At 40.2% G+C, this 18,229-nt stretch overlaps 1 protein-coding gene across 1 annotated transcript; it reads left to right on the top strand.

The window, feature by feature from the left end:
• Window positions 1–929: 929 nt before the first annotated feature.
• ankrd46b (ankyrin repeat domain 46b) lies at window positions 930–15,641 on the top strand. Its single transcript, XM_034216121.1, has 4 exons — window positions 930–1,064; window positions 2,149–2,491; window positions 13,494–13,652; window positions 14,347–15,641. Exons 2-4 carry the CDS (start codon window positions 2,181–2,183, stop codon window positions 14,561–14,563), a joined length of 687 nt encoding a protein of 228 aa, XP_034072012.1. The 5' UTR covers window positions 930–1,064; window positions 2,149–2,180; the 3' UTR covers window positions 14,564–15,641.
• The last annotated feature ends 2,588 nt before the right edge of the window (window positions 15,642–18,229 follow it).

The following is an 18,229-nucleotide window of genomic DNA, read 5'->3' as shown; positions in this document are numbered from 1 at the left end:
TCTGTTTTGGTCTTTACCCCCATTTTCCAAACACACGTGGTTTATGGAGTGACAGAGAAGAAATGCAGTTTTCCTCAAAGAGGATCGATCACGATAACATGGTAATGACATGTCTGTTACTGTAATGTGTATTTCTGTGCTCACACACTTAAATAAAGTCTCTAAACTAACTGAGAATATTCATTGAAGATGGTTTTGTTCGTGAAACAACGAGGTATTTCAGGTCTTTTTACGTGAACTCCACTGAGAAGATGACAGGTCTTTGCTTTGTGCTTGGAAAACCAAATTAAAAACATTTCCACCTTGTTTGAAACATATACACGTATTGCCTTGTACAACTAAGAGGAACCCTAACTTAACTTATCCCTAGTATTGCACATAAACGAGTAGAAAATACACAATTATACAATATAAACGTCTCAAAATAGCAGATCAAACTGAAATTAAAGATGATCATAGGTGACTATGAATATAAAAATATGTAAACTATCTGACAAATAAAACACTATTGAAAAATATTTGTGCACACTAAATGATAGAATTATATAATATATATTTCCTATTGTCTTTTTGAAATTATTATTATTTTCTTTATTCGCTGTTTCTCACATCTTTCATTTATCATATATGCTCTACAAACAATCCCAGGCCGTGCATGATTCAGATATAAAAACAATTTAATATACATAGAACATATATATAATTAATAAAAAAACATACAAGTTAAAAGCCAGGTAGTGGAAGCAAAATATATAATAAAAATAGTGGTCATGGTCTACAGTGAATTTAAAAAGTAGTAGGTGAAGCAAACATGAATATTGAAGTATGTTAACACCTGAACTCCTAGAAAACTGTATAAAAAATAAACTTTTTAATTGATTTAGACCAAAAAACTTTAATGCGTGTATTAAAATCCAACTGTAATGACACCTCCCTGACAGCAGGGGGCGACAGAGCCCTTCCTTAGCAACAGAGGAATCCCAGCATAACAACAACACGGCTGCTAACGTTAGCTCGAAGAGGAGCGGAGTGTATTTTTCTGCGAATTGGGAACTTATCAACAGGTGAGTCTCACATCCGACAGCCCAAACAATGTATAACATACGTGTTCACCTCTTGCGTATGTTTCTATAATCGTTCAATCACACGTTAATCTGTTTCAGATGTGTATAAAATCGTTAGCTTTGAAGCTAGCATTAGCTCCGCTAGCTCCCTAATAACTAGCATCACCTACTAACGTTTTATTTCTGTTTAATATCAAATGTTTCAGCGTGAATAAAGACAAATATTGCTTAGTTAAATGTGTAACAGTGGTTAAATGTTACTGCCATTTTCATCACTGTCAGCTAGTTGATGCTACAGTTGGCTAGCTTTTCTATTTTAAAGATGTATTAGCTTCACGGACAGTTGCTAAAAGTAGTTTCTTGAGATGGTTTTGTAATTAAAAAGACATGTTATAGTGTTGCATGCCGGGTATTTACGGTAGCTATGGTTGATAGTGCCTTCATATCCTTACGCATCCATCTGTTTTTCACATAAGCAGTATTTTATTCCTCTACATTTTACTTTATGTTTGAGTTCGTATTTACTTCTCCTGCATGTAACTGCACATTGGTCACTTGGCTACATCCTCCTGCACTATTTTATTTAGTTTATTTTTTCATTATCTGTATTGTTGTATGTCTTATATATATTTATGTTGCATTGTTGAAGGAGATTTTCATCGCCATATCCACACTGTAGCTGCTGAGCATCTGTCAATAAAGCTTTTGAATGTTTGAATGTCACGTATTATGCTCAGGAGAAGAGAAGCTACGACTTTACAGAGAAATACTCCTTAATATAATATATATGTTTAAAATACCGGCTCTAACAATATATAGGCTATAGGAGATAAAACAAATAAAACGGATCAAATAGTGCAGGAGAAGGGGTTTAATAAAAATGTCTTTGTGTTTTAAAAGCTGGATTTGGTAAAGTTTCTTACAGTTTTAGTGATTTCTCCTGAGGTTTAGAGGAGGCGCCGTGGGAATTGTAGTCTTTTATACTCTGGTTGACTACAGACGTCACGATTAAGTGGCCTTTCTTTTAAAAAACAAAACACTGGCTCTAACAATATCTCCTGTTCTCCTTTTTCCTTCGATGCAGGTACGCTGGAATTTTCTGACACCCACTCGGACATGTCCTATGTCTTCATCAACGACTCGTCGCAGACCAACGTGCCGCTGCTGCAGGCCTGCATCGATGGAGACCTGCCGTTCGCCAAGAGGCTCCTGGAGACGGGCTGCGACCCCAACATCCGGGACAACCGGGGCCGCACCGGGCTGCACCTCGCCGCCGCCCGGGGCAACGTGGACATCTGCCGCCTGCTGCACAAGTTCGGAGCCGATCTGCTAGCCACCGACTATCAAGGGAACACCGCTTTGCATCTGTGCGGACACGTGGACACCATCCAGTTCCTGGTGTCCAACGGGCTGAAGATCGATATCTGGTAAGCAGAGTACACACATCCTTTACTCGAGTAGAAGTACACATACTCGTGTTTAAAGATACTCTGGTTAAAGTAGAAGTACTTTAAAGAGTATCCAGCTGCATCCAGTAGTATAGGAGAGATTATCATAACTGATTCATCATTTCATTTACAGACTAGCTTGCCCTATCAAGCGGTGGTTAAACCGCTTGATGTTATCTTTAGAGGACAGAGAGTAAATATTGGGACTTAGATAAGATAGACCTTCATTAGGGAAATGCAGTTGTTCAAGCAGCAACAGTGTAAGAGTTCACACAAGGATAACACAATTCAAAATACAATGACATAAGTAACTGTTAAAATAAGATATCACAACAACAGGGTAAACGTTGATCAGTTGAATGAACATATACTTTTTTTAAATTAGGTGCAACCGCAGTGAGGTGATGCATTATTGCAGATCTTAAAGGGGACCTATCAATCAAAATGCACTTTTTGATGTCTTTTATACATGTGTTCCCGGTGTGTGTGGCGCAGTGGGTTGTGCACGTCCCTGCGGTGTGGTTATCGCCATGACACGGTATATCGTTCAGCCCTAGTATGTAGTGTCTCTACTTTAAAGAGTCCTCTCCTGCTGATGTTCAGGTGTATATCAGTGTGTAGTGTCTCTACTTTAAAGAGTCCTCTCCTGCTGATGTTCAGGTGTATATCAGTATGTAGTGTCTCTACTTTAAAGAGTCCTCTCCTGCTGATGTTCAGGTGTATATCAGTATGTAGTGCCTCTACTTTAAAGAGTCCTCTCCTGCTGATGTTCAGGTGTATATCAGTATGTAGTGTCTCTACTTTAAAAGAGTCCTCTCCTGCTGATGTTCAGGTGTATATCAGTATGTAGTGTCCTACTTTAAAGAGTCCTCTCCTGCTGATGTTCAGGTGTATATCAGTATGTAGTGTCTCTACTTTAAAGAGTCCTCTCCTGCTGATGTTCAGGTGTATATCAGTATGTAGTGTCTCTACTTTAAAGAGTCCTCTCCTGCTGATGTTCAGGTGTATATCAGTATGGTAGTGTCTCTACTTAAAGAGTCCTCTCCTGCTGATGTTCAGGTGTATATCAGTATGTAGTGTCTTCTACTTTAAAGAGTCCTCTCCTGCTGATGTTCAGGTGTATATCAGTATGTAGTGTCTCTACCTTTAAAAGAGTCCTCTCCTGCTGATGTTCAGGTGTATATCAGTATGTAGTGTCTCTACTTTAAAGAGGTCCTCTCTCCTGCTGATGTTCAGGTGTATATCAGTATGTAGTGTCTCTACTTAAAGAGGCCTCTCCTGCTGATGTTCAGGTGTATATCAGTATGTATGTCTCTACTTTAAAGAGTCCTCTCCTGCTGATGTTCAGGTGTATATCAGTATGTAGTGTCTCTACTTTAAAGAGTCCTCTCCTCCTGCTGATGTTCAGGTGTATATCAGTATGTAGTGTCTCTACTTTAAAGAGTCCTCTCCTGCTGATGTTCAGGTGTATATCAGTATGTAGTGTCTCTACTTTAAAGAGTCCTCTCCTGCTGATGTTCAGGTGTATATCAGTATGTAGGTGTCTCTACTTTAAAGAGTTCCTCTCCTGCTGATGTTCAGGTGTATATCAGTATGTAGTGTTCTACTTTAAAGAGTCCCTCTCCTGCTGATGTTCAGGTGTATATCAGTATGTAGTGTCTCTACTTTAAAGAGTCCTCTCCTGCTGATGTTCAGGTGTATATCAGTATGTAGTGTCTCTACTTTAAAGAGTCCTCTCCTGCTGATGTTCAGGTGTATATCAGTATCTAGTGTCTCTACTTTAAAGAGTCCTCTCCTGCTGATGTTCAGGTGTATATCAGTATGTAGTGTCTCTACTTTAAAGAGTCCCTCTCCTGCTGATGTTCAGGTGTATATCAGTATGTAGTGTCTCTACTTTAAAGAGTCCTCTCCTGCTGATGTTCAGGTGTATATCAGTATGTAGTGTCTCTACTTTAAAAGAGTCCTCTCCTGCTGATGTTCAGGTGTATATCAGTATGTAGTGTCTCTACTTTAAAGAGTCCTCTCCTGCTGATGTTCAGGTGTATATCAGTATGTAGTGTCTCTACTTTAAAGAGTCCTCTCCTGCTGATGTTCAGGTGTATATCAGTATGTAGTGTCTCTACTTTAAAGAGTCCTCTCCTGCTGATGTTCAGGTGTATATCAGTATGTAGTGTCTCTACTTTAAAGAGTCCTCTCCTGCTGATGTTCAGGTGTATATCAGTATTAGTGTCTCTACTTTAAAGAGTCCTCTCCTGCTGATGTTCAGGTGTATATCAGTATGTAGTGTCTCTACTTTAAAGAGTCCTCTCCTGCTGATGTTCAGGTGTATATCAGTATGTAGTGTCTCTACTTTAAAGAGTCCTCTCCTGCTGATGTTCAGGTGTATATCAGTATGTAGTGTCTCTACTTTAAAGAGTCCTCTCCTGCTGATGTTCAGGTGTATATCAGTATGTAGTGTCTCTACTTTAAAGAGTCCTCTCCTGCTGATGTTCAGGTGTATATCAGTAATGTAGTGTCTCTACTTTAAAGAGTCCTCTCCTGCTGATGTTCAGGTGTATATCAGTATGTAGTGTCTCTACTTTAAAGAGTCCTCTCCTGCTGATGTTCAGGTGTATATCAGTATGTAGTGTCTCTACTTTAAAGAGTCCTCTCCTGCTGATGTTCAGGTGTATATCAGTATGTAGTGTCTCTACTTTAAAGAGTCCTCTCCTGCTGATGTTCAGGTGTATATCAGTATGTAGTGTCTCTACTTTAAAGAGTCCTCTCCTGCTGATGTTCAGGTGTAATATCAGTATGTAGTGTCTCTACTTTAAAGAGTCCTCTCCTGCTGATGTTCAGGTGTATATCAGTATGTAGTGTCTCTACTTTAAAGAGTCCTCTCCTGCTGATGTTCAGGTGTATATCAGTATGTAGTGGTCTCTACTTTAAAGAGTCCTCTCCTGCTGATGTTCAGGTGTATATCAGTATGTAGTGTCTCTACTTTAAAGAGTCCTCTCCTGCTGATGTTCAGGTGTATATCAGCATGTAGTGTCCTCTATTTAAAGAGTCCTCTCCTGCTGATGTTCAGGTGTATATCAGTATGTAGTGTCTCTACTTTAAAGAGTCCTCTCCTGCTGATGTTCAGGTGTATATCAGTATGTAGTGTCTCTACTTTAAAGAGTCCTCTCCTGCTGATGTTCAGGTGTATATCAGTATGTAGTGTCTCTACTTAAAGAGTCCTCTCCTGCTGAGTGTTCAGGTGTATATCAGTATGTAGTGTCTCTACTTTAAAGAGTCCTCTCCTGCTGATGTTCAGGTGTATATCAGTATGTAGTGCCTCTACTTTAAAGAGTCCTCTCCTGCTGGTGTTCAGGTGTATATCAGTATGTAGTGTCTCTACTTTAAAGAGTCCTCTCCTGCTGATGTTCAGGTGTATATCAGTATGTAGTGTCTCTACTTTAAAGAGTCCTCTCCTGCTGATGTTCAGGTGTATATCAGTATGTAGTGTCTCTACTTTAAAGAGTCCTCTCCTGCTGATGTTCAGGTGTATATCAGTATGTAGTGTCTCTACTTTAAAGAGTCCTCTCCTGCTGATGTTCAGGTGTATATCAGTATGTAGTGTCTCTACTTTAAAGAGTCCTCTCCTGCTGATGTTCAGGTGTATATCAGTATGTAGTGTCTCTACTTTAAAGAGTCCTCTCCTGCTGATGTTCAGGTGTATATCAGTATGTAGTGTCTCTACTTTAAAGAGTCCTCTCCTGCTGATGTTCAGGTGTATATCAGTATGTAGTGTCTCTACTTTAAAGAGTCCTCTCCTGCTGATGTTCAGGTGTATATCAGTATGTAGTGTCTCTACTTTAAAGAGTCCTCTCCTGCTGATGTTCAGGTGTATATCAGTATGTAGTGTCTCTACTTTAAAGAGTCCTCTCCTGCTGATGTTCAGGTGTATATCAGTATGTAGTGTCTCTACTTTAAAGAGTCCTCTCCTGCTGATGTTCAGGTGTATATCAGTATGTAGTGTCTCTACTTTAAAGAGTCCTCTCCTGCTGATGTTCAGGTGTATATCAGTATGTAGTGTCTCTACTTTAAAGAGTCCTCTCCTGCTGATGTTCAGGTGTATATCAGTATGTAGTGTCTCTACTTTAAAGAGTCCTCTCCTGCTGATGTTCAGGTGTATATCAGTATGTAGTGTCTCTACTTTAAAGAGTCCTCTCCTGCTGATGTTCAGGTGTATATCAGTATGTAGTGTCTCTACTTTAAAGAGTCCTCTCCTGCTGATGTTCAGGTGTATATCAGTATGTAGTGTCTCTACTTTAAAGAGTCCTCTCCTGCTGATGTTCAGGTGTATATCAGTATGTAGTGTCTCTACTTTAAAGAGTCCTCTCCTGCTGATGTTCAGGTGTATATCAGTATGTAGTGTCTCTACTTTAAGAGTCCTCTCCTGCTGATGTTCAGGTGTATATCAGTATGTAGTGTCTCTACTTTAAAGAGTCCTCTCCTGCTGATGTTCAGGTGTATATCAGTATGTAGTGTCTCTACTTTAAAGAGTCCTCTCCTGCTGATGTTCAGGTGTATATCAGTATGTAGTGTCTCTACTTTAAAGAGTCCTCTCCTGCTGATGTTCAGGTGTATATCAGTATGTAGTGTCTCTACTTTAAAGAGTCCTCTCCTGCTGATGTTCAGGTGTATATCAGTATGTAGTGTCTCTACTTTAAAGAGTCCTCTCCTGCTGATGTTCAGGTGTATATCAGTATGTAGTGTCTCTACTTTAAAGAGTCCTCTCCTGCTGATGTTCAGGTGTATATCAGTATGTAGTGTCTCTACTTTAAAGAGTCCTCTCCTGCTGATGTTCAGGTGTATATCAGTATGTAGTGTCTCTACTTTAAAGAGTCCTCTCCTGCTGATGTTCAGGTGTATATCAGTATGTAGTGTCTCTACTTTAAAGAGTCCTCTCCTGCTGATGTTCAGGTGTATATCAGTATGTAGTGTCTCTACTTTAAAGAGTCCTCTCCTGCTGATGTTCAGGTGTATATCAGTATGTAGTGTCTCTACTTTAAGAGTCCTCTCCTGCTGATGTTCAGGTGTATATCAGTATGTAGTGTCTCTACTTTAAAGAGTCCTCTCCTGCTGATGTTCAGGTGTATATCAGTATGTAGTGTCTCTACTTTAAAGAGTCCTCTCCTGCTGATGTTCAGGTGTATATCAGTATGTAGTGTCTCTACTTTAAAGAGTCCTCTCCTGCTGATGTTCAGGTGTATATCAGTATGTAGTGTCTCTACTTTAAAGAGTCCTCTCCTGCTGATGTTCAGGTGTATATCAGTATGTAGTGTCTCTACTTTAAGAGTCCTCTCCTGCTGATGTTCAGGTGTATATCAGTATGTAGTGTCTCTACTTTAAAGAGTCCTCTCCTGCTGATGTTCAGGTGTATATCAGTATGTAGTGTCTCTACTTTAAAGAGTCCTCTCCTGCTGATGTTCAGGTGTATATCAGTATGTAGTGTCTCTACTTTAAAGAGTCCTCTCCTGCTGATGTTCAGGTGTATATCAGTATGTAGTGTCTCTACTTTAAAGAGTCCTCTCCTGCTGATGTTCAGGTGTATATCAGTATGTAGTGTCTCTACTTTAAAGAGTCCTCTCCTGCTGATGTTCAGGTGTATATCAGTATGTAGTGTCTCTACTTTAAAGAGTCCTCTCCTGCTGATGTTCAGGTGTATATCAGTATGTAGTGTCTCTACTTTAAAGAGTCCTCTCCTGCTGATGTTCAGGTGTATATCAGTATGTAGTGTCTCTACTTTAAAGAGTCCTCTCCTGCTGATGTTCAGGTGTATATCAGTATGTAGTGTCTCTACTTTAAAGAGTCCTCTCCTGCTGATGTTCAGGTGTATATCAGTATGTAGTGTCTCTACTTTAAAGAGTCCTCTCCTGCTGATGTTCAGGTGTATATCAGTATGTAGTGTCTCTACTTTAAAGAGTCCTCTCCTGCTGATGTTCAGGTGTATATCAGTATGTAGTGTCTCTACTTTAAAGAGTCCTCTCCTGCTGATGTTCAGGTGTATATCAGTATGTAGTGTCTCTACTTTAAAGAGTCCTCTCCTGCTGATGTTCAGGTGTATATCAGTATGTAGTGTCTCTACTTTAAAGAGTCCTCTCCTGCTGATGTTCAGGTGTATATCAGTATGTAGTGTCTCTACTTTAAAGAGTCCTCTCCTGCTGATGTTCAGGTGTATATCAGTATGTAGTGTCTCTACTTTAAAGAGTCCTCTCCTGCTGATGTTCAGGTGTATATCAGTATGTAGTGTCTCTACTTTAAAGAGTCCTCTCCTGCTGATGTTCAGGTGTATATCAGTATGTAGTGTCTCTACTTTAAAGAGTCCTCTCCTGCTGATGTTCAGGTGTATATCAGTATGTAGTGTCTCTACTTTAAAGAGTCCTCTCCTGCTGATGTTCAGGTGTATATCAGTATGTAGTGTCTCTACTTTAAAGAGTCCTCTCCTGCTGATGTTCAGGTGTATATCAGTATGTAGTGTCTCTACTTTAAAGAGTCCTCTCCTGCTGATGTTCAGGTGTATATCAGTATGTAGTGTCTCTACTTTAAAGAGTCCTCTCCTGCTGATGTTCAGGTGTATATCAGTATGTAGTGTCTCTACTTTAAAGAGTCCTCTCCTGCTGATGTTCAGGTGTATATCAGTATGTAGTGTCTCTACTTTAAAGAGTCCTCTCCTGCTGATGTTCAGGTGTATATCAGTATGTAGTGTCTCTACTTTAAAGAGTCCTCTCCTGCTGATGTTCAGGTGTATATCAGTATGTAGTGTCTCTACTTTAAAGAGTCCTCTCCTGCTGATGTTCAGGTGTATATCAGTATGTAGTGTCTCTACTTTAAAGAGTCCTCTCCTGCTGATGTTCAGGTGTATATCAGTATGTAGTGTCTCTACTTTAAAGAGTCCTCTCCTGCTGATGTTCAGGTGTATATCAGTATGTAGTGTCTCTACTTTAAAGAGTCCTCTCCTGCTGATGTTCAGGTGTATATCAGTATGTAGTGTCTCTACTTTAAAGAGTCCTCTCCTGCTGATGTTCAGGTGTATATCAGTATGTAGTGTCTCTACTTTAAAGAGTCCTCTCCTGCTGATGTTCAGGTGTATATCAGTATGTAGTGTCTCTACTTTAAAGAGTCCTCTCCTGCTGATGTTCAGGTGTATATCAGTATGTAGTGTCTCTACTTTAAAGAGTCCTCTCCTGCTGATGTTCAGGTGTATATCAGTATGTAGTGTCTCTACTTTAAAGAGTCCTCTCCTGCTGATGTTCAGGTGTATATCAGTATGTAGTGTCTCTACTTTAAAGAGTCCTCTCCTGCTGATGTTCAGGTGTATATCAGTATGTAGTGTCTCTACTTTAAAGAGTCCTCTCCTGCTGATGTTCAGGTGTATATCAGTATGTAGTGTCTCTACTTTAAAGAGTCCTCTCCTGCTGATGTTCAGGTGTATATCAGTATGTAGTGTCTCTACTTTAAAGAGTCCTCTCCTGCTGATGTTCAGGTGTATATCAGTATGTAGTGTCTCTACTTTAAAGAGTCCTCTCCTGCTGATGTTCAGGTGTATATCAGTATGTAGTGTCTCTACTTTAAAGAGTCCTCTCCTGCTGATGTTCAGGTGTATATCAGTATGTAGTGTCTCTACTTTAAAGAGTCCTCTCCTGCTGATGTTCAGGTGTATATCAGTATGTAGTGTCTCTACTTTAAAGAGTCCTCTCCTGCTGATGTTCAGGTGTATATCAGTATGTAGTGTCTCTACTTTAAAGAGTCCTCTCCTGCTGATGTTCAGGTGTATATCAGTATGTAGTGTCTCTACTTTAAAGAGTCCTCTCCTGCTGATGTTCAGGTGTATATCAGTATGTAGTGTCTCTACTTTAAAGAGTCCTCTCCTGCTGATGTTCAGGTGTATATCAGTATGTAGTGTCTCTACTTTAAAGAGTCCTCTCCTGCTGATGTTCAGGTGTATATCAGTATGTAGTGTCTCTACTTTAAAGAGTCCTCTCCTGCTGATGTTCAGGTGTATATCAGTATGTAGTGTCTCTACTTTAAAGAGTCCTCTCCTGCTGATGTTCAGGTGTATATCAGTATGTAGTGTCTCTACTTTAAAGAGTCCTCTCCTGCTGATGTTCAGGTGTATATCAGTATGTAGTGTCTCTACTTTAAAGAGTCCTCTCCTGCTGATGTTCAGGTGTATATCAGTATGTAGTGTCTCTACTTTAAAGAGTCCTCTCCTGCTGATGTTCAGGTGTATATCAGTATGTAGTGTCTCTACTTTAAAGAGTCCTCTCCTGCTGATGTTCAGGTGTATATCAGTATGTAGTGTCTCTACTTTAAAGAGTCCTCTCCTGCTGATGTTCAGGTGTATATCAGTATGTAGTGTCTCTACTTTAAAGAGTCCTCTCCTGCTGATGTTCAGGTGTATATCAGTATGTAGTGTCTCTACTTTAAAGAGTCCTCTCCTGCTGATGTTCAGGTGTATATCAGTATGTAGTGTCTCTACTTTAAAGAGTCCTCTCCTGCTGATGTTCAGGTGTATATCAGTATGTAGTGTCTCTACTTTAAAGAGTCCTCTCCTGCTGATGTTCAGGTGTATATCAGTATGTAGTGTCTCTACTTTAAAGAGTCCTCTCCTGCTGATGTTCAGGTGTATATCAGTATGTAGTGTCTCTACTTTAAAGAGTCCTCTCCTGCTGATGTTCAGGTGTATATCAGTATGTAGTGTCTCTACTTTAAAAGAGTCCTCTCCTGCTGATGTTCAGGTGTATATCAGTATGTAGTGTCTCTACTTTAAAGAGTCCTCTCCTGCTGATGTTCAGGTGTATATCAGTATGTAGTGTCTCTACTTTAAAGAGTCCTCTCCTGCTGATGTTCAGGTGTATATCAGTATGTAGCGTCTCTACTTTAAAGAGTCCTCTCCTGCTGATGTTCAGGTGTATATCAGTATGTAGTGTCTCTACTTTAAAGAGTCCTCTCCTGCTGATGTTCAGGTGTATATCAGTATGTAGTGTCCTCTACTTTAAAGAGTCCTCTCCTGCTGATGTTCAGGTGTATATCAGCTATGTAGTGTCTCTACTTTAAAGAGTCCTCTCCTGCTGATGTTCAGGTGTATATCAGTATGTAGTGTCTCTACTTTAAAGAGTCCTCTCCTGCTGATGTTCAGGTGTATATCAGTATGTAGTGTCTCTACTTTAAAGAGTCCTCTCCTGCTGATGTTCAGGTGTATATCAGTATGTAGTGTCTCTACTTTAAAGAGTCCTCTCCTGCTGATGTTCAGGTGTATATCAGTATGTAGTGTCTCTACTTTAAAGAGTCCTCTCCTGCTGATGTTCAGGTGTATATCAGTATGTAGTGTCTCTACTTTAAAGAGTCCTCTCCTGCTGATGTTCAGGTGTATATCAGCATGTAGTGTCTCTACTTTAAAGAGTCCTCTCCTGCTGATGTTCAGGTGTATATCAGTATGTAGTGTCTCTACTTTAAAGAGTCCTCTCCTGCTGATGTTCAGGTGTATATCAGTATGTAGTGTCTCTACTTTAAAGAGTCCTCTCCTGCTGATGTTCAGGTGTATATCAGTATGTAGTGTCTCTACTTTAAAGAGTCCTCTCCTGCTGATGTTCAGGTGTATATCAGTATGTAGTGTCTCTACTTTAAAGAGTCCTCTCCTGCTGATGTTCAGGTGTATATCAGTATGTAGTGTCTCTACTTTAAAGAGTCCTCTCCTGCTGATGTTCAGGTGTATATCAGTATGTAGTGTCTCTACTTTAAAGAGTCCTCTCCTGCTGATGTTCAGGTGCTGATGTTCAGGTGTATATCAGTATGTAGTGTCCTACTTTACAAGAGTCCTCTCCTGCTGATGTTCAGGTGTATATCAGTATGTAGTGTCTCTACTTTAAAGAGTCCTCTCCTGCTGATGTTCAGGTGTATATCAGTATGTAGTGTCTCTACTTTAAAGAGTCCTCTCCTGCTGATGTTCAGGTGTATATCAGTATGTAGTGTCTCTACTTTAAAGAGTCCTCTCCTGCTGATGTTCAGGTGTATATCAGTATGTAGTGTCTCTACTTTAAAGAGTCCTCTCCTGCTGATGTTCAGGTGTATATCAGTATGTAGTGTCTCTACTTTAAAGAGTCCTCTCCTGCTGATGTTCAGGTGTAATATCAGTATGTAGTGGTCTCTACTTTAAAGAGTCCCTCTCCTGCTGATGTTCAGGTGTATATCAGTATGTAGTGTCTACTTTTAAAGAGTCCTCTCCTGCTGATGTTCAGGTTGTATATCAGTATGTAGTGTCTCTACTTTAAAGAGTCCTCTCCTGCTTGATGTTCAGGTGTATATCAGTATGTAGTCTCTCTACTTTAAAGAGTCCTCTCCTGCTGAGGTTCAGGTGTATATCAGTATGTAGTGTCTCTACTTTAAAGAGTCCTCTCCTGCTGATGTTCAGGTGTATATCAGTATGTAGTGTCTCTACTTTAAAGAGTCCTCTCCTGCTGATGTTCAGGTGTATATCAGTATGTAGTGTCTCTACTTTAAAGAGTCCTCTCCTGCTAATGTTCAGGTGTATATCAGTATGTAGTGTCTCTACTTTAAAGAGTCCTCTCCTGCTGATGTTCAGGTGTATATCAGTATGTAGTCTCTCTACTTTAAAGAGTCCTCTCCTGCTGATGTTCAGGTGTATATCAGTATGTAGTCTCTCTACTTTAAAGAGTCCTCTCCTGCTGATGTTCAGGTGTATATCAGTATGTAGTCTCTCTACTTTAAAGAGTCCTCTCCTGCTGATGTTCAGGTGTATATCAGTATGTAGTGTCTCTACTTTAAAGAGTCCTCTCCTGCTGATGTTCAGGTGTAGATCAGTATGTACTACATACTGATATTACTCCTGAACCTCAGCAGGAGAGGACTCTTTAAATACTTCTAATATCCGCTCTAGCACCGTTCCTTTGACTCTTTTGACTAACAGCTGTCTGTCCGCTCTTCTCCTTCACAGTAATCACAACGGCTCCACCCCTCTGGTTCTGGCCAAGAGACGCGGCGTCAACAAGGACGCCATCCGCCTGCTGGAGGGTCTGGAGGAGCAGGAGGTGAAGGGCTTCAACAGAGGAGCACACTCCAAACTGGAGACCATGCAGATGGCCGACAGTGAGAGGTGAGCTGAACGTGTGTGTGTGTGTGTGTGTGTGTGTGTGTGTGTGTGTGTGTGTGTGTGTGTGTGTGTGTGTGTGTGTGTGTGTGTGTGTGTGTGTGTGTGTGTGTGTGTGTGTGTGTGTGTGTGTGTGTGTGTGTGTGTGTGTGTGTGTGTGTGTGTGTGTGTGGTGTGTGTGTGTGTGTGTGTGTGTGTGTGTGTGTGTGTGTGTGTGTGTGTGTGTGTGTGTCCTCCAGTAGATAATGATGTGTTTGTTTCATCTGTGAGGACACCAGACTGCTGTAGATAATGAGTCATTACTGTAATAACTAAATGCATGGGGAAGCGCGGTTTCCTTTCAGCTGGACAGACAGGTCCAAACGGCCAGATGTGGTGTTGGAGAGAGTTTGAAAATGTTGAATATAAATGAGGAAATTACAACAAATGAACATTTTTGAAAAATCAAACTCGCTCTTCCCCAGGACATTTACATCTAAATAGCCTAAAAACGTGTCGCCATTAGTTTTAGTTGCTTTGCCACAGTAGCCAAAATGTGTCCATTCATGTCTAGCAGGCCGTACTTCAAGTTTCAAAAAGGATGAGCAGCCAAAAAGATTCTGGTTTTGTTTGCCTTGCTTTGAGGTGGGTTAGGATACGCATACCAGTCAAAATGAGGAGAGAGGAGGTGGTCCTAACTGTGATTTCCTCCATGTTCCAGTGCGATGGAGAGCCACTCCCTGCTGAACCCCAACCTGCAGAGCAGTGAGGGGGTGCTGTCCAGCTTCAGGACCACCTGGCAGGAGTTCGTGGAGGACCTGGGCTTCTGGAGGGTCCTCCTGCTGCTGGTGGTCATCGCTCTGCTCTCTCTGGGCATCGCTTACTACGTCAGTGGGGTCCTGCCTTTCTCCAGCAGCCAACTGGAGCTGGTGCACTGAGAGGAGAGGAGAGGAGAGGAGAGGAGAGAAGAAGAAGAGAAGAAGAAGAGAAGAAGAAGTCCAGAATCCATTGTTTATTTAGTTTACTTGCAGCCCAAGTCTTTTTCTCTGCTATCTGAACAACTTCATATTATACTCTTTTGATTTGCATTGCATTGAGTTGGCCCGCAGCACCATTCGTGTTTACTCGCGTCACTCAAACTAGACGTGCTGGCGAGGAGGCGGGGCTTATCTCCATGTACATACCGTGGTATACACCAACAACAAGTGAACACATTTGACCGTGATTTAATTGTAATTCACGTATAATAACTAAATACTGATACAGATTAGGGACAAAAACATGAGTTCATGCTTTTGCAAGTGTGCTTACAAGAAATTAATGTTTTCTGAAAAGAGACGGGATGAACGTACCTCGAGTAAAAAGTCACCTCTAGATCCAAAAGAACAAAACTCACACACTCAATTAGACTGCGTACGCGTGGGGCGATCGAACAGGAAGTGTCTCGTACTAAAAATAAGTGTTGGTTTAAATAATGTTAAATATTCCCTCTTTAAAGTGAGATCAAGCTGAACTAGTATGAAAATGAGAAAAAGGCTCCTGCTTTGTTTTAATGCAATTATCACATTTCCTTGTATAACCGTTATGCTCTGCTTCAAGCTGTGTTTTGCCATTGTTTTTCATATTTGTCGGATCTTTTAATCGTGTTATTTATCAAATATCTTCTGTATTCTTTTTCCTGCATTCTGTATGTTTTGTTAAAATCTTGCTTTCTTACCCCATTTCTCATGTAATCAATAGACTGGAGTTGTGGTAAATGATAAATATTCCTAATTTTGCATCGTCCTATTAAAGTAGAAAAGCACCTCGACCGCGTTCCAGCAGAAGCACGCGGCGTTGTTGCATAATGATCATATAAAGGCACAATGCTCACCCGTAGGATGATGGCAGCAGTTTAACAATGTGTTGTTGTATATTCCTTTTTATCTCAATGTCCTTGTACACCATGTTCATTGTATCTGTTTATTTTCTGTCATTACATGTGGACCCAGAATAAAGTCTGATTATAAACAACAACCCGTATTGTCAGATCTGCTTTTTGTTGCATAGAGAGGCGAAGTCCCGCCCATCTACTTCCGGTCCATGGGACCTTATTTCCGAAAAAGTACGTATTGAAGTCAATGGAGAGAGAAAACGTGTCTTTCGATCCCGTTTGAATTGTTCCATGAATTAAACATGATGTTTGTCAATCTTAAATAATAATTTCCATGTCAAAAAAGTCACAGTTTGTCGTAAAACTGTTGAAATATAAGACTATGAAAAATACGCAACTATAAAGACTACCAATCCCAGAGTCCCGGTCCCGCATGCTGGCTCTCACGGAACCGACTAACTCCCCTTGTGTGTGTGCACAGCTCTCAACGTGCCCAGACTAGGAGTGATTTTCATCTCTCTTAATACTTTCCGCCTCATTCTGAAAGAAAGAAGTGAAATGTTCCAACGTGACGGCCATCTTGGTGTGTGGTGCGAGACGGGAGTTGTAGCCTTGAGCGGTTCACACAAACAAAAGTGTGACTTCACAGTTTTACAATAAAAACAGGACTTTTATGACAGCTATTAAGAAAATGTATATTAATTGTAAAAAATCTATAATATTGACAAATACGATATTTAAAGTGGAGAGCTGTGCTGATTCAAAAGAGGTTGTGTGGAGAAGAAATGTGCATGATTTACACATTTTAAATATGGGGCCTTCAGCATGGTCTCCATTCCATAAGAATGTGTTAAACCCTCTGTAATCGTATTTAACCCAATTGCCCCTTAGATGAAAATCCATTGTATAAACTCACCATTCATACAACTTGACATTTAGACATAGGCTATAGTCAGTGAAAAATAATAATATAAAGTCAGACTTCTAGCAGTTTCACTTTATTAAGAGCTTTTAATGAGACACCTGAGCTTGTGTTTCATAAGCTTTTGGGGCCAGAGCCAGGCTTATGAAAATAGATTTTAAAATGTTTTTGTGTGGCCATTGCAATCCCTAATCCTTCTACAACCCCCTCAAGCACCGCTAGGGGTCCCCATACACCTGGTTGGGAACCACTGAAGCAACCAGAACCACACTTTCACTTATTTTATCCATTCATTCGTTATTCAGATTTGACTATAGGATGGAGCAAAACGGTGGAGAATGACTTGAATGATTCTGAATGTTCTGAGGTTGATGCCTTAAAAATGCTATTGTTCTACTAAACATGTGTTTACTGCAAACGGGCTGTTAGCAGATTTAGACTTAAACCTTTTTTCTCCTGCAGCAGAAAGGTGAATAATCTTAGCAGTTCAAGTTTAGCCATTCATCACGGCGTTATTTATTATAGGCACACATCTCAAGAGGCTTGAGGACAGAGAGAGAAGGGGCGTGACTTCCAACGGTCTTATACCCCAGGTAGTGACATCACAATCATGTGGTACAGCCCTAACCAATGAACACAGTTAGTAGTCGCAGCTACTTACATAAACAATATATGGTACACAGTAATACATGGAGTCATACACTATACATGTCTGTATGTTATATCTCAACACGGGCAAACGTCTGCATAATAATTAGCTTCTTTGTCCCATAATACATCTCCCATTCGTTTGAAGCGTAATTTGAGCCTAATAGTGTTTATTTTACATTAATGTTGGTGCTTAATAATGATGTAAATTCAAAGTTTAGGAAGCACAATTGTTTTTTGGAGAAAATTGCAGCTTGTCCGTTTTTCACGTTCGGTTTAAGATACCTCCGCGTAAAGCTGACTCGCGCTATTAGTAGAATAACTTGTCTCCCTCTCTCCCGTCGCGCGGATGGGAGTGGGTATGATCACAAAGCTGAATATCAGGACTTCACAGTAATCATATGGCAGTAATGAAGCAATGTGCTTCGATTACTAACCGAGAAGAAATGTGATGATTCGGTAACTTTCGCTACTTCCTTGTAAGCCTCATGGAGAGCAGTCTATAAGTGATCTTAATTTGATATTGCACTGTCTAACTGGGCGATCTGCTTTCTGTGATTGGGTTTAAACTGCAACGCAACATTATATAAGGGGAAACATGGAACAAATAACCAGAGGCCGCTAGATTTTATTTAATTATTCACCAGACAGAAATAAACCAACTATTTTATTTATGTAATTCTGTGGGATGATTATGCTTTAAACGTTTGGACTCCAGTTCCAATGCTTTGGGAATGTAAACAGGAAGTAGTGCTACATTGCCGGTTTTTATTTTAATGCATTTTTGTCTAAATATTGTCATTAATATTTCTAATTTGCTGTGGTGACAATAGTTCCTATGGCCATGTGTCCATACAACTACCACTGGTTTAACAACTACAGAAAACGGGCTTACAATATTGGACATTTGTAAATGTTTTAATTTGTATTTGATAATATTTGTCTTGTATTATTAACGTTCCTTTTAAATAGTCAAATTGAAGCCATGAAGGCCCAGATAGGCCCAAATCAAAAAGGGATTGTATCTCCATATTTTACATGTGTATTCTGGCCGATGAAATCCCTTCTGACCGTATAGAATTACAATTAAAGCGGTAGCTGGTACTATGCCAACTGTAAATAAATTAAGATAGGCCTAGAAAAATGTATAGGAGGAGGGGA

This window comes from Gymnodraco acuticeps, unplaced genomic scaffold, assembly GCF_902827175.1.
Source record: "Gymnodraco acuticeps unplaced genomic scaffold, fGymAcu1.1, whole genome shotgun sequence".
NCBI classification, from domain to species: domain Eukaryota; kingdom Metazoa; phylum Chordata; class Actinopteri; order Perciformes; family Bathydraconidae; genus Gymnodraco; species Gymnodraco acuticeps.
The sequence above is the reverse complement of the archived record's forward strand: the minus strand, read 5'-3'. Positions and strand labels throughout refer to the sequence as shown.